The sequence below is a fragment of the Vipera berus genome, assembly GCF_964194415.1.
Source record: "Vipera berus genome assembly, chromosome: 6".
NCBI lineage: Eukaryota > Metazoa > Chordata > Lepidosauria > Squamata > Viperidae > Vipera > Vipera berus.
Window position 1 is genome coordinate 9,808,810 of NC_138208.1, and position 16,562 is coordinate 9,825,371.

Genomic DNA, 16,562 nt, shown 5'->3' on the forward strand with positions numbered 1-16,562 from the left:
AATTCACTTAACAACCGTGTGTCTAATTTAACAACTGCAGCAATTCCCTTAACAACAGTAACAAGAAAAATCATAAAATGGAGCAAAACGTACTTAACAACTGTCTGGCTTAGCGACAGAAATTTGGGGCTGAATTGTGGTTGTTAAGTCAAGGACCACTTGTATATCTTTTTTTTTTCATGCAACTATGTAGGAGCTTTTTTATACGAAGGGCACTGGTTAAAATACGACTGGCGATATAATTAAAGTTGGGCAAATCCTTTTATTATAAATGTTACTATCTGCAAATGTTCACTCGGGTTTTATACCATATTTGTTAAATGTTCTTTTAGGCTTAAGATGAAGTTGCTTTGTGTAAATCTCATGAGACTAATTGAGGCTTCTTGTCTACCTAGCCTTGACCCAAACCTGCCATTAAAACTGTAGAGATTACTTCAGAGGTGGAAACTCTGAGTAAGTTCCCCATTCTCTCATTTTTGCAACAGATGGTTGCATATTTGCATCCCTACTGTATTGTTCTCCACGAGGTTCTTCCTGCAGAATCTACACCAAGGCAAAAATGTGTGAAATAATTTTAATGCCCCATTATGCACGCTGTCATTCAACGGGTCGATTTGTGTCTGGGAATCCAGTCCAGTGTGTATGTGTATTTAAATAATTTGATGACGAGATTCTAATCCTTTTCTAGAAGAAGCAGCTGTATTTCTCCCAACTTGGACTGGAGATTCTGACTTTTTGGGGCAAAGTTAGAATTATTATCATCTGTTCAATTTAGCTCTACCCAACTCCAGAAATAAAAATAAATAAATGACATTAGCCTCGCTAAAATTGATTCACCAAAATGGCAGACACATTAGTAGGACAATACATGACCACAGTTTCAACTGGGAAACTGTGAGCATCCATTAAGCCAAGCCAAGTCCAAAAACTTTAGAGAATTCCTGGAAGCCTGGCATTCAGACCCATCAGTCATCAACAGCCACATAGAGATAAACAATATCTACATACCATTCAAAAGAGACAATAGAAAAGCTAAAACGGAAACAAAAAGACCAACACAACTCCTTGCTAGCAATCAACATCCAGATGAGCGGAGATTAACACCAAGATTAACAGTAGACCAACAATCAACCAGCAAAAAATAACCCAATTGAGGCACTATCAACTCAGGCAAACAAGCTAACAACAGCCCAATTCAAGACCATCAAATTCACTCCTACCATCATTGACAGGGCAACTACGGTACTAGTACATAAAAGGAGAGCAAACCCACTCCCTACTACTGAAGCACTGATGATGTTACCTAGTTTGGTAACGAAATGTTTGCAAGAAAACAACCAAGGTCAGAGAACACCCAGGACCCCACAGTCCTTCTCCTCCACAAACCGCACTCCCTACTAATACGGATGATGTTCCCTAGTTTGGTAATGAAACATCTGCAAGAAAACAATCAAGCTCAGAGAGCATTAAGGACCCCCACATCCTTTTGGATCAAATAACTACAAGGACAAAGGTTGTCATGGTCTGAATGCTGAGGAATTCAAGGTGACAGCTTCAATTATGCCACCGTGTCCACTTCTTGGTATACATTCCCAAGTTGAACGCCCATTTCACGGGCAGGGTGCTAAGCTGGACAGCTTAGTATAGCTTTTCCCTTTCCTAATAAAGAATTGAAAAAAAAATAAAAGAGGCAATGAATGAAGGTCCTATCAAAATCCGGTAGTGAGATCAACACGTGAAAAACTGTCTACAGTTCTGGTCACCGGCGCTGAAAAATGGAGATTGTGGAAGTGGAAAAGCAACTACAGAAGGCAACTTCAAGGATCAGAAACCTAGCACAGTTCTACTACCAGGAGAAAAAAAACTCCAAAACCCAAATATATGGCATCTGCAGTTATTTAACTTGTAGTGAAAACAAAAACATGCTACAGGACATGAAATCACACCAGTATGGAACATCTGGATAGGAAACTCTCCCTTTCTATCCAAAATTTTCCTACTTGGCTCATTCATAAAAACAAATGGGAGGAACTAGCTGAAGATCTCCTTCTTTACACAACACATATTGAAATTGTGAACTACCTCCTTTCTGTGTCACCACGATGTAAAAAAGATATTGAGACTGTAGAAAGAGTACAGAGAAGAGCAACAAAGATGATTAGGTGACTGGAGGCTAAAACATATCAGGAACAGTTGCTGGAATTGGGTATGTCTAGTCCAGGGGTAGGCAACCTTGGCTCTTTTATGACTCATGGACCTCAACTCCCAGAATTCTTGAGACAGCTATGCTGTCTCAGGAATTCTGGGAGTTGAAGTCCATGAGTCATAAAAGAGCCAAGGTTGCCTATCCCTGGTCTAGTCTAATGAAGAGAAGGACGAGGGGGGGACATGTTAGCCGTGTTCCAATATCTCAGGGGCTGCCCCAAAGAAGAGGAAGTCAAGCTATTCTCCAAAGCGCCCGAAGGCAGGACAAGAAGGGACGGATGGAAACTAATCAAGGGGAGAAGCAACCTGGAACTAAGGAGAAACTTTCTAACAGTGAGAACAATTAACCAGTGGAACGGCTTGCCTCCAGAAGCTGTGGGTGCTCCAACCCTGGAGGTTTTTTAGAAGAGTCTGGACAGCCACTTGTCTGGAATGGTACAAGGTCTCCTGCTTGAGCAGGGGGTTGGACTAGAAGACCTCTAAGGTCCCTTGCAACTCTGTTATTCCGTTTTTATTCATATTCAGGCAATAGGATCTATCTCCCTCCTGGATGGCTTAAAGCATGAGAGAAAGAAATACTCCATTTCATGCCCTAATTCTATTACTTCAGCGATTCTCTTGACTAGGAGGGTCAAAAAAATAAATAAATCAAGATGGAGGCTGTCATCATATGACGGAAGCCCCAGTCTCTTTTTATGTAGCTTACAAGTGTGACCCATAAATCACGTTTGTGGCCTATGGCTTTATTTTCCCTGTCCCTTTGCTTTGTTATTTTCCTCCAAATCTCTAATTCTTCATTAAATTACACCTTCCTTAGTTTAATAACAATGATAATAGAGATGCATTGTTTTCCTTTGCTTTTCGACATTCAACAGTCCTCTTTATTTTAAGTTAATAAACAAGAGAAAACATTAGACATCCCATTTTGGGTTCCTGAACTAAAGTCAGGATAAAAATCTAATAAGTGACCAATAACAGGACTGAGCTTTACCAGATAAGAGTCTCCTGGAGGGGGGGGGGTAAAGGGCAGCTAAGGTGAACTTTATCAATGTCTGGAATTCGATCAACAAAATACCGCATTCCTAAAGGCATTTCCTGGGCTTCACTTATCTTGTTTAAACAATCAAAGGTAGGTGTGTGTGTATGTGTGTGTGTGTGTGTGTGTGTGTGTGTGTGTGTGTCAAAATAAACAAACCGAAAGGCACCGATCAGCTTCCAAACAAACCACAGATTGTTTGTGGCACCCCTGGAGAACCCGAAGGAAGAGAAAAACAATAATACTTCTCTTCATAGGCTTCAAAGGAGAACAAACTGGAATGCAAGTTATTTTGAGCTAACTGGTCAATGATCATTAATGGAGTGGAGTGGAGTGGAGTGGAATGGAGTGGAGTGGAATAGAATAGAATAGAATAGAATAGAATAGAATAGAATAGAATAGAATAGAATAGAATAGAATAGAATAGAATAGAATAGAATAGAATAGAATAGAATAGAATAGAATAGAATAACTATTGCAATATAGAATACAACAGAATAGAATAGAGAATAGAAAATAGAGAATAGTATAGAATAGAATAGAATAGAATAGAATAGAATAGAATAGAATAGAATAAATAAGAATAGAACAGAGAACAGAACAGAACAGAATACTTAATTGGCCAACTGTGATTGGACATGCACGGAATTTGTCTCCGGTGCAGAAGCTTCTTAGAAGCTACTTAGATGAGAAGTGAAATATTTTCAAATAAAAATGGAAAATATTTTCAAATAAAAATGCCTTTTGGAAAAAGACACCTTTAGGACACCCGTGACTAGGACGATTGAGAATTTCCACAGAAATTGGAAATCATGGACATCAGTGGAACAACCAGCCTCCAAAGGTGGTGAATGCTCCAACCCTGGAGGTTTTTAAGAAGAGACTGGACAGCCATTTGCCTGAAATGGTATAGGGTTTCCTGCCTGAGCAGGGGGTTGGACTAGATGACCTCCAAGGTCCCTTCCAACTTATTATTATTATTATTTAAAAAACAACAACAACATAGGTCTAGGCTAGGATCTTTCTTTCTGATACCCATCTGCCATAATATCACCAACACCAAGTATTTCCTGCCACCCAACTACCCAGAGAAACCCACCACCCAGACTTGGTAGAGTTATGGCTGATTATGAAATAACATCCTGCAACTGCCATCTCTGGAAGCAAAGCAGATATTCCATCTCTGGTAGCTGCTCCATCTCCGCCTTCCCCATGTCTAATCTCCTGCTTTCCACTCCATCCAGAACAAGAGCGAGTTGCCAACAGCTCGACAGTAACAGCTGATGCCTCTTACATCTCGACCTTCCTGTTTAGACAATGTGTTCCAATGTTTATAACTTCAAAACACGAGCCAACTAGTGGTGGGCCTTGTATCCTAGTTACCACAAAAGGTTTCCTCCCAGTTTCCAGAAATGCCTCGATTATATTTCTCTCTTGGTTGAGCAGAACTGAATTCTTCAAGATAGAATAGAATATTCGATAGCAGGGGTCTTCAAACGTGGCCCTTTTATGACTTTTGGACTTCAACTCCCAGAATTCCTCAGCCAACATGGGGGAACTAGGGCCCCCTTCATGACTCGTGGACTTCAACTCCTAGAATTCCTCAGCCAGCGTGCCTGGCTGAGGAATTCTGGGAGTTGAAGTCCACGAGTCAGAAAAGGGCCAAGTTTGAAGACCCCTGCTTTATAGAACAGAATATCCCAAAGGTGCTTTCTCAAAAGGCAACCGGACTTTGGTTTTTTTGTTTTTTGTTTTCCCTTGAAGACATTTCTCATCCAAGAACCAAAAGAGTCAGAACTGAAGAAGCTTCTTGGGTCAGAAGCGAAATGTCTTCAAGAGAAAAACAAAGAAAAGTCCAACTGCCTTTTGAAAAAACACCTTTGGGACAATCACAAACTGGATGACTGAGGATCTCCATAGACAGAATAGTTTATTTGGCCAAATGTGATTAGGCACACAGGAATTTGAACATGCAAAGCAACAGAATGATGATGATGATGATCATCGTCATCATCATACCAACAATAAAGAAGATAAGGACAATAATAATGCTACAATTATACAGCATGGTAAACGTATATAGCCATTATACAGTACTGCGAGAATTAGCTGTTCAGCAGAGTGATGTCAGTGGTTGTTTAAAATTTTTATCTTGGGAAGACAAAAAAACAAAACAAAACCAATGCCAGAATTCAGCCATCAGCCATCCGTGGTTTGTATGCATTTTGCCTTACAAACTATAGTCCTGACATAGCTCTTTGGATAAAAGCATGCCCTCAGCCAGTTTACCAAGTAGGTGTGAAGATTTCCAAACCACATCAGTTGGGCAAGAACTAACCTTTTTTCACACCCAGAATCCTTGCTAAATCGGGGAGCATATGTTTTTCAAAAGGAAATGTAATTGTAAGACTAAAACATATGAAGAACGCTGGAGAAGGACGAGGGGGGACATGATAGTAGTCTTCCAGTACTTGAAGGGCTACCACCAAGAAGAGAGGGGTCAACTTATTTTTCAAAGCAACAGAAGGCAGGATAAGAAACAACAGATGGAAACCAATCAAGGAGAGAAGCAACCTGGAATTAAGGAGAAACTTCCTAACAGCGAGGACCATTAACCAGTGGAACGGCTTGCCTTCAGAAGTTGTGGGTGGTCCAACACTGGAGGTTTTTATGTTGCTCATGTGATGGCTGAGTGGGTGCTTGGTTAATTCGTATTATTCTAGAGATGAAGCTAGGAGATTGACTGAATATTAGCTACAAAGCCAAGTTTATAAAGCTTGAAAGAATGTGAGGCTGAAGTTTGCGACAGATATCGTTTCTTCTCCTGGGTCAGAGACCTCTGTCTTTACACACTGCTATGGGTTACTCGTCCCAGCTTCTGCCAACCTAGTAGTTTGAAAGCCCGTAAAAATGCAAGTAGAAAAATAGGGACCACTACGGTGGGAAGGTAACAGTGTTCCGTGCACCTTTGGCGTCTAGTCATGCCAGCCACATGACCACGGAGACGTCCTCGGACAAGCGCTGGCTCTTCGGCTTTGAAACGGAGATGAGCACCGGCCCCTAGAGTTGGAAACGACTAGCACGCATGTGCGGGGGAACCTTTACCTTTACCTATGGGTTGCTATGTCAGTGCATTATGAAATTGATCCTCCCATTTTTAAATAATTGCTTCAATTATGCAAAGCTTAGAATATTTAGGCTTTGTGTTTTAATGTTTTTCTTTCTTTCTTTCTTTCTTTTTTCTTTCTTTCTTTCTTTCTTTCTTTCTTTCTTTCTTTCTTTCTTTCTTTCTTTCTTTCTTTCTTTCTTTCTTTCTTTCTTTCTTTCTTTCTTTCTTTCTTTCTTTCTTTCTTTTTTAAAAAAAGAACACTGTGGAGATATCCTGGGCATGGAATAACAAAGGACTTACTAAAACCAAAATTGATTGACCAAGGTTTATGGCCATTAATTGTTCTTCAAAAAGGAACACACTGTTCCTTCCCCTTTCAATTATATTTCTGAGAGATAGAGTAAATGTTTAGTTTTCTTCCCACTGATACACAAAACATGGATTTTCTGGGCTGAGGATCTAACTTGGGCACCAAACTCCAGAGGGAATCTCCAAATTCTAATCAAAAACAGAGCAGATTCCAAATAAGGATTTTAGCGGTTAAAAAAAGAAAGAGATTTTCTAAGCCGCTCTGACTTCTGGCAAGCATCTTCTCAACTGTATAAAATTGCTTTGGTGGCAGACGGCTTTGAACTGACAAACACATCTTGGAGGTCCCAGAAAAACAGACTGAGCATAGGCAAATAAGCAGATGCAGACACCACCACTAACGATAGGGAGAAATCTAGTCAGGTAGTCCCGGACTTACGGCCACAATTGAGCTCAAATTTTCTGTTGCTAAGCGAGACATTGGTTGAAGTGACCTTTGCCCTACTTTACAAACTTGCTTGCCACAGTTGTTAAATGAATCGCTGCAGTTGCTAAGTCGGTAACACGGTTGTTTACTGAAGCTGGCTCCCCCCCATTGACTTTGCTTGTCAGAAGGTCGCAAAAGGGGATCACTGCGACCGTCATAAATACGAGTCGGTTGCCAAGCGTCTGAATTTTGATCACGTAACCCTGGGGATGGCGGCAACGGTCGCAAGTGTGGAAAACGGCCATAAGTCACTTTTTTCAGTGCCGTCGTAACTTTGAACGGTCGCTAAACAGTTGTAAGTGGAGGACGACCTGAAGTGAAGACGGGCTTATGGCTGCTGTCCTTGGTTCTTTTCCAAGGATTTCGGTGAACAGAATTGGATTAGGATACGGCTAACTCTTCCGTTGAGAAATAAGCAGGAAAGGATTTCCGCCAGTGGAAGAGGTGATGGGATAGAGCAGAGGTCCCCAACCTTTTGGGCACCAGGGACTGGTTCCTTGGAGAAAGTTTTTTACTGGAGAGCGCGTGGTTTTGTGTGCTGCCTGCATCCCACGGGTGGGGCTTTGCTTGTTTGTGCGGACCGGTTGCTGGCATGCCATGGCTTGGTACCAGTCCACGGACCTGGGTGTTGGAGACCCCTGGGATAGAGTCTTCCTACTACAACAAGGAGGAATAGGGACATTCTGGTCTCTGAAGATGGAGGAGGACATCTTGGACGGACATGTTTTCTCGTTTGCTATAGTGGCGAATATCTGTAGCTCGTGTGGAGGAGATTCATTCTCTGAGCTTGTGGGTTGGCTTCCGAATGCTTCGTTACCAAGTTAGGTAACATCCCCAGTGGAGTTTAGGGGGCGTCAGTGTTGGTGTTCTTCTGCTTATAAGGGCTTCAGGTGGGTGGGTGTCAAGTGAGGGCCTCATGATGGCTGTTGTGATGGGCCAGGTGAGTCATCAGTTGTGATGGGCCAGGTGAGTCATCAGTGAGAGGCTTGTGATGAGTCTTGTGATGGGGAGGTTACCTCAGTCAGGGTCCTGGGCAGGTGAACTGCTGGCAGAAGGAGGAGACGGGGGTGGGGTGGGTTGCGTGGCTTGGCTGAGGGTCGGTGCTGTCTCTGGTTGGCTGTGCGGTTGACACGTCAACCCTCAACCAGCCTACGAGCCCCCTCAGGATCCAAACCAACTGCACAGCCAACCAGAGACAACACCCACCCTCAACCAACCCACGCAAGCCCCCCACTTCCACCAGCAGTTCACCTCCCAAGGACCCTACGTGAGGTAACCTCCCCATCACAAGCCTGTCACTGATGACTCACACCTGACCCATGGCAAGACCCTCACTCAACACATCCACACCTGAAGCCCTCATAAGCAGAAGAACACCCCTTAAGCTCTTCTAAAGGTGTTACCTAGCTTGGTAACGAAGCGTTTGGAAACTGACCCACAAGCTCGGAGAACGAAGCTCCTCCACAAGAGCTACAGATATTCGCCACTGCTGCAAACAAGAAAAAATTTCCATCTAAGATGTCCTCCTTCATCTTCAGAGACCAGGATGTTCTTACTCCACCTTGGGCAGCTGTCTCAGCGTATGTTCTGTACCAGCCTGCTACCGGCCTTGCAGAAAGGCAACCCCTGTACAAACGGCAGAGGCTGGAATACGTCTGCCAAATTTATTACACAAACAAACAAAACATGAAACAAGATACCGGAGCTTTGATCCTCTATCGGAGCGGTTGCTTTCAGCAAACCAGCCCTCCCCCAAACACTCCCTTTATAAGAGTTCAGGGCGTGGCCTCTCTTTGCCTCCTTCCGAGAAGTCCCACAGCCTTTCTCTGCTTGCTCCTACTTGACTGCCTCCTGCGTCGGGCGTCCTTGAACAGGGCCAGCTGTGGGTCATCTTCATCCACACTGTCAGGCTCACACAGCTGGGTCTCCACCAAGTAAGAGGGGCCTGGCTGGGGGCTCTGCGGAGCCTCCAAGCCATCATCAGCAAGTTCTTCTTCAACACCCCCCTCCTCCCCCTCATCTGAGTCATCCGACCCAACTGCCGAACCCACAGGCTGACCCTGAATCACAACAGCGTATGAGCGACAGGCCTTCCTTCTTGAACCCAAGCCTCAACTTGGGTAAGAGGCTAGGAGACTGAATCTGCTCCTAACCAGACAGGTTAACAACCATTCGTTTAGGCAACTGTTTGAAGACACAATGGCAGGGAGTGAAGTGATTTATGACCAGCCCTCACACTAATGACCATTCCAGCAATATGACCAAAATTTGGCAACCAGCAGTTATTTACAATGGTTGCAGAATCCCAGGGCTACGTGGCTGCCGTCTTGTCACTTTCCCAGTTGCCGTCTGATAAGCAAAGTCAATGGGAGAAACTGGGTTAACGACGCAATTCGCTTAACAACCAGGACAAAAAAAGGTCCCAAAATCAGGCATGGCCCCTTAACTGCTGCCGTGCTTAGGAACAGAAATTCTGCTCCCAGTTGTAAAGGGGCTGGACTAGACGACCTCCAGGATCCCTTCCAACGGTTATTCTGATATTCTGTTAAGTCGAGGACTACCTGTATTGCACCAACATGCTAAATGCATTTCCTTTAATTGTATCAGACACCAAGAGACTCTCAACTTACTTTAGATTCCAACTTAACCCAAGGGCTGGGTGCAATTTAGGCAAAAAAAAATAATAATCAAACCCATCGTTCTTAAGTTGCCTATTCCAAAAAAAATTCTTAGCTGTAGCGGAGAACGTCTTAGCCAGCGTGAAGATAAATAGATCTGTAGCTGTCGGTCTTGTCTATCTTTCCTTCCTCTGCTTTTGTGACATAAGAGATGCACAAATAGGGAGATCGTGACTGTGCAGAACTCGAGCAAGGCTGCCATAAACACTGGAAGGTATTATAGTTTATCACCACCGCTGTGTAAATATTAACAGTCACAAGTGTTCCCTTTCCTCCGTACAAAGCGCCAGCTGGACCACACGCTCTGTCATAACACTTTACTTTATATGGCAACCTGTCCATGGTAAATCCTTTTTCCATGCTTGGAAGGCTAAATAACAAGCTCTAAGCTTAATTCAAAGGCGAACTGTTTTGATCACTGTTTGGAACCCCTGCCAAAAAAAAAAAAAAGGAATTCTTAAGCGTTTTCCTCATCTGACTTCCTCTTAATCTGAACATTTACTTGGGCTACCCAAAGCATCTTGCTTTCAAGCTCAGAAATGAAGTCCATTACTGGTGTAGAATTCCAGTAAGTTGCCTTTTCACTCTCAATGTTCAGATTGCAGCCATCTGGGATAACCCCTGGTTTAATTCAAGAAACCAGTTGACCGGTCTCGAGGACCGGTTGTCGTTCACAACTTCAACACGACAAAGCTCTTATGCCATCTCCCTAGACAGTTTGTTCCCCTGTCAAATTGCCGCTTTCGTCACAACCCTTGCAATGTTGATCAGAAGGTCAGCAGTTTGGCGGGTCGAATCCCGAGCGCCGCGTAACAGAGTGAGCGCCTGTTACTCATCCCAGCTTCTGCCAACCTAGCAGTTCGAAAGCACATAAAAATGCAAGTAGGAAAATAGGGACCACTCCGGTGGGAAGGTAACAGCGTTCCGTGCGCCTTTGGCGTCTAGTCATGCCGGCCACATGACCACGGAGACGTCCTCGGACAAGCGCTGGCTCTTCGGCTTTGAAACGGAGATGAGCACCGGCCCCTAGAGTCGGAAACGACTAGCACGCGTGTGCGGGGGAACCTTTACCTTTACCTTTACCTTTATTATAAATGCAGTTCCTGCATTTCTAACGGCAACTAAACTTAGGGCTCTACATAGATGCTCAGTTTGTCGTTCCCAAGTTGCGGCCCTCAGGTGGAATGGTAGAGACTGGGAAAGGTGACAGCCTCCGCAGTTCCTTCTTGTTGGTACAGTTAAAAAAAGATTCGGACTCCGGGCAAACAATGTGAAACGCAAACAATGGGGGTGAAAATGCTGAAGGTGGAAGATCGGTAGCTAACATGGGGTCAGGAAGAGTCCGGTAGCAGCTCTTTTGACGAAGCCATCTTATTTTTTTTAAAAAAAGGCAGAAGTTTTCACGAGGTACAGCTCCTCACCTCAATAAACACACTGAGTGGCTGGACTTAGGCTGTCATGGTTCCGATGACAACTCAAACAAATTGCAGGCATATTATTTATCTAAAAAGTCTTAGTAATGAAACGAAACATCAGCACTCATGGAGGGATGCCAGAATCTGAAATCTCCTCCCCCCCCAAACCCATCGTAACACACACACAATCCCCACCCTTATCTAGACATCATAAATAACATTATCCAATTAGTTTTACATACGAGGTTTCACTTCCCATTCTGTACGCGGGCTTTTCTAATCTTCTCAAAATAGTCTTTAGTAAATTCCCTCCCTTCAAGATTCAAAGTGAAGCAGTTTAAACAAAATGTCTCTTACATTGTCAGTGGAAAACCATGCCAATGTTCGCAGCATTGACATAGGCCAGATTTAAATTGGAAGGGAGGAAGTGGGGAGGGGAAGGAAGGCCAGTTGCAGAGATTACATGATTGACAAGACTGCAATTATCAGTTGCAATGTGTTAAAATCCACTGCAGTTGTGGAGGCTCTTCTGAGATGGCCCGAAACCTTTTGAGATACCGGAGTTTGGCAATCTCTTGCTCAAGGCTGTTATTCTCTGGTCTCTCCCGCCCCGCCCTGCAAAATAGTGGCTTTGGGATCTGTGGTAGAATGTCATGAGGCTCAAACTATTCTGAAAAAGGTACTTGTAATCTCTTTCGCATGCAACTCTGCCTCAGCAGAGAAGAGCAACAAAGATTAGGGGATTGAAGGCTCAAATATATGAAGAACAGCTACAGGAATTGGGGGTGTCCAGTCTAACAAACGCGGGACACGGTGGCTCAGTGGGTTAGGACGCTGAGCTTGTCGATCGGAAGGTCGGTAGTTTGGCGGGTCGAATCCCGAGTGCCGCGTAGCAGAGCGAGCGCCTGTTACTCGTCCCAGCTTCTGCCAACCTAGCAGTTCGAAAGCACGTAAAAATGCAAGTAGAAAAATAGGGACCACTACGGTGGGAAGGTAACAGCGTTCCGTGCGCCTTTGGCGTCTAATCATGCCGGCCACATGACCACGGAGACGTCCTCGGACAAGCGCTGGCTCTTCGGCTTTGAAACGGAGATGAGCACCGGCCCCTAGAGTCAGAAACGACTAGCATGCATGTGCGGCAGAACCTTTACCTTTAATCTAACAAAAAGAAGGACTCTGTCTGTGTGTGTGTGTGTGTGTGTGTGTGTGTGTGTGTGTGTGTGACATGATGACAGTCTTACAGTACCTGAGGGGCTTCTACAAAGAAGAGGGGAGTCAAGGTATTCTCCAAAGCGCCTGAAGGCAGGACAAGAAGCAACAGATGGAAACTTATCAAGGAGAGATCCAACCTAGAACTAAGGAGAAATTTCCCGACAATGAGAACAATTAATCAGTGGAACAACTTGCCTTCTGAAGTTGTGGGTGCTCCATCGCTGGAGGTTTTCCAGAAGAGATTGGACTGCCATTTTTCGGAAATGGTACATGGTCTCCTACTTGAGCAGGGGGTTGGACTAGAACAGGGGTGTCAAACTCAATTTCATTGAGGGCTGCATCAGCATTGCGGTTGCCCTCAAGGGGCTGGGTGGGTATGGCCAGGGTGGGCGTGGCCTACTGGGTGGGCGTGGCTAGAGTGCATATGGTCTACTGGGTGGGCGTGGCCAGCTCTACATCGTTTGCATCAAGGGTGCCTATGGGGGCCTGGGCAGGAGTGGGACAGATCTGAGGGTCTCTGGCAGAAGGAGGGTCTCTGGGCCAGGGCCAAGGCAGTGGGGGCCGTTCCCTCACTGTTTCCAGGATGGCTTCACGGGCCAACATGAAACCACTTCGCGGGCCGGATCCGGCCCCCGGGCCTTGTGTTTGACAGGTCTGGACTAGAAGGTTAGGAGACCTCCAAGGTCCCTTCCAACTCTTGTTATTCTGTCCCCTCTGCCTTTCCCTCCTCCTCCTTAAATATTCCAATTTAAATCCTCCATCAGCGAAGTCACTCTATACTTCTGACGTAGTAGCCAACAGCTTACATGTTAAGTCAGAAAAGGTGCTATTTCTGAGTTTCCGCTGCCTTCGACTAACAAGACCCCCTCCCTACAATAACTCAGTCATGTCTCTCAGACCAACCCAAATTCTAGGGTTCCCGTTGGGATAAAATTAGAGGAGACACCCCCCCCCCGTCCCATGTTTGAAATAAAAGACGGGATATAAATCATCAAACCATGAAAAGGAAGCCCTTAGGAGGACTTCAAAACCTTCTTTGTGCTCAACACAGCTACTGTTTGTCTGCAACCACTGCAGGACAGCAGGGAAAATCCACAATGCCTTAGTCAGAACTGGTGATACCCCCAGTAATTGAACCCTGTGGAATTTGTCTGTTCTCAAAGCTCTCTGAACTTTGCAGCATGAAAAGGGCACCACGCCAAAAAAAGAGTTGCAGTAGTAGCAATAGCACCTAGACTTACAGTATATACCACTTCATACTGCTTTTACAGCCCTCTCTAAGGGGTTTACAGAGTCAGCATATTGCCCCCCAACAATCTGGGTCCTCATTTTAGAATAGAATAGAAAATAACAACAACAATAAAGTTGGAAGGGACCTTGGAGGTCATCTAGTCCAACCCCCTGCTCAGGCAGGAAACCCTATACCATTTCAGACAAACAGTTGTCCAGTCTCTTCTTAAAAACTTCTAGTGTTGGAGCATTCACGGCTTCTGGAGGCAGGTTGTTCCACTGGTTAATTGTTCTAACTGTAAGGAAATTTCTCCTTAGTTCCAGGTTGCTTCTCTCCTTGATTAGTTTCCATCCGTTGCTTCTTGTCCTGCCTTCAGGGGCTTTGGAGAATAGCTTGACTCCCTCTTCTTTGTGGCAGCCCCTGAGATAAGGCTGCTATCATGTCACCCCTCGTCCTTCCCTTCATTAGACTAGAGTAGACATACCCAATTCCAGCAACCGTTCCTGATATGTTTTAGCCTCCAGTCCCCTGATCATCTTTGTTGCTCTTCCCTGTAGTCTTTCTATCTGTGTTCTCATTATGTAACTCACAACGAAATTAAGTCTCTGTTTACAACAGGTGGCACCGCGCTCCTATCTAGTGGTGGTTGATGAAACTCTCAATTGTGTGGATCTGCGTGTGGCTGAGCAGTCTGACTCTCCGTATCCAGTGGACAGGCCCAACGCACCTGGTATTGCCGGGCCACATTTACCTACTGACAATACGGAATGCACAGTAGTGATGCCACAGGCCAATGCTAATAACAGTCCTGAGCGAGCTGGTATACCTGACAGCCGTCAAAGGCAGAACGTCCCGCTAAGTGGGGAGAACAGCCCAGCAACCTCAGCGAGGTCGGAGAAACTCTGAGTACAACCGCCCAACAGACTCAACCTATAGGAAGTGTTGTTACTGGTTCTCATCCAAAATTTCGTAATGTCGTTCGGTTAACATGAAAAAGGGGAAGACGTTACGGGTGTTGTGTTTACCACATGTGCAGCTCTATCATTCATTGCTATTGCGTCAAATTGCTACTCTAGCATTCACCTATATTGTTTCCGTTCCTGTAGTTGTATATTCTCTCTCTCTCTCTCTCTCCTCCCCCCCTAAGAAATGTGGCTGTGGCACAGTGAGGCCTTGTATTGTATTTACTGACTCCACGTGAAACATTTACCGACCTCGGAAGGATGGAAGGCGGAGTCAACCTTGAGCCAGTCAGAATCCAACTGCTGGCAGTCGGCAGAGTCAACCTGAGATATTGCCTTCTAACCAATGAGCCACTACGACACTACGTAAGTGAGATTACAGTCAGTTCCCGGGCATTTTTGTTTAACCAACTGAAAAGGGACCTACCTGAAGACAAAAGGCTGCCACTGCTGCCGCTGATAATCTTCCCTTTGCTGCCCATGTTGGCTAATTTGGAGGTCTTCAGCGTTCCCGTTTCCGTCAAGTCAATGGCAATTTCACTTAGGCTTCTTGTCGCGTGGATTTTGGACTGAGGAGAGAGGAAACGAAAAAATCCGTGACAAGGAAACTGAAACCTTCTCTTAAGATATTTCCTTCTGGGTGTCATCAGAAGCTTTCAGCACCAACATCTTATCCCCGAGGCAGGACAGTTTGTCCAAAGGAGGAAGAACCTTGTCCTCCTCCCGAAAATAACTAGGGATGGTCTTCTACATGAACCTGGTGCTAAATATATTAGATGCTGAAAGACCTGAGGTGATTAAAACCGTGGTGGTGGTGAGGATGATGAGTCCTTCACAAAATCATCAAAGTGGATTCCAAGGACTACATTTCTCAAATCACGTGAGTGTCTAAGTTTAGCAGTGAAATAATTGGTCTCCATTCGTGCCCAACCCCTCACAAGTTCCATAAAAATACATAAAATTAATGAGTCATGGCCTAAAACAGTTGTTTTTCAAACTTGGCAACTTTGAGGATTTATGGCTATCAGCTCCCAGAAGTCAACTCCTGGCATTCTTCAGCTGTAGGAGTGGAAGTTCACCCATCTTAAAGGTGTCAAGTGTGGAACACACTGGTCTAAAACAACAAAACCTTTCAGAAAAGCCACTGTAGTTTCTTGAGCCATGCTTACAAATGTTGATGCATCGGAGAGAACCTATCATTGATTATTAATGCTAAAAGCTTCTTGCTAAAGATGTTTAATAAATCTCATCCGTTTGGCTGTAACTCTGATCCTGATACATTTTACATAGGTTACTTTTAGATCTCTAAAGTCTACGATAATGGTATCCAAATTCAGTAAAGGATTTTTCCAATTATCAACTGTCTTTCTCAGAGACAATGGGCAAATTAACACTCCTGTTTTTTTCCACATGCAACATTTATTTTCAACAATAAGCATTATCTATAAATACATTTGCTCAACTCCTCCTGATGGCAGTTAATTTATAAGCCATGTCTACAAGACATTTTTGTGGTTCAGGTTGCGTTTCTTCATCTGGTAATGACACACTAATGTAATTTTTTTTGCAATCTGGGAAATCTCAGTTTAATCAATTCAATCATCAAATTTGTCTCAAGGGCCTCGTGGCATTTCCGTACCAGCCTTTGATCTTTTTTTTCCCATGGTGAGGTTATCAATCCATACATTAAACCAAATGATCTTTTTAGTGTCATCTACAAATATAGGTGGTCCTTGACTTATGACCAGAACTGAACCCAAAATTTCTCTTGCTCCGTGAAACCACTGACTTTGCTTGTTAGAAAGTCTCAAAAGGGGATCACGTGACCCCAGGATGCTGTGACCGTCATAAATACGAGTCAGATGCCAAGCATCTGAATTGTGATCATGTGACCGTGAGGATGTTGCAACGGTCATAA

At 44.3% G+C, this 16,562-nt stretch overlaps 1 protein-coding gene across 1 annotated transcript in view; it reads right to left on the reverse strand.

Moving 5' to 3' along the window:
- Positions 1 to 16,562, reverse strand: part of FRMD4A (FERM domain containing 4A) — a gene marked incomplete at its 5' end in the record, with an annotated part of 236,139 nt that overhangs the window by 32,194 nt on the left and 187,383 nt on the right. The window contains one exon of the mRNA XM_081331240.1: positions 15,072 to 15,213. Coding sequence (XP_081187366.1) covers positions 15,072 to 15,213 — 142 coding nt within the window. The remainder of the gene's footprint in view (positions 1 to 15,071; positions 15,214 to 16,562) is intronic.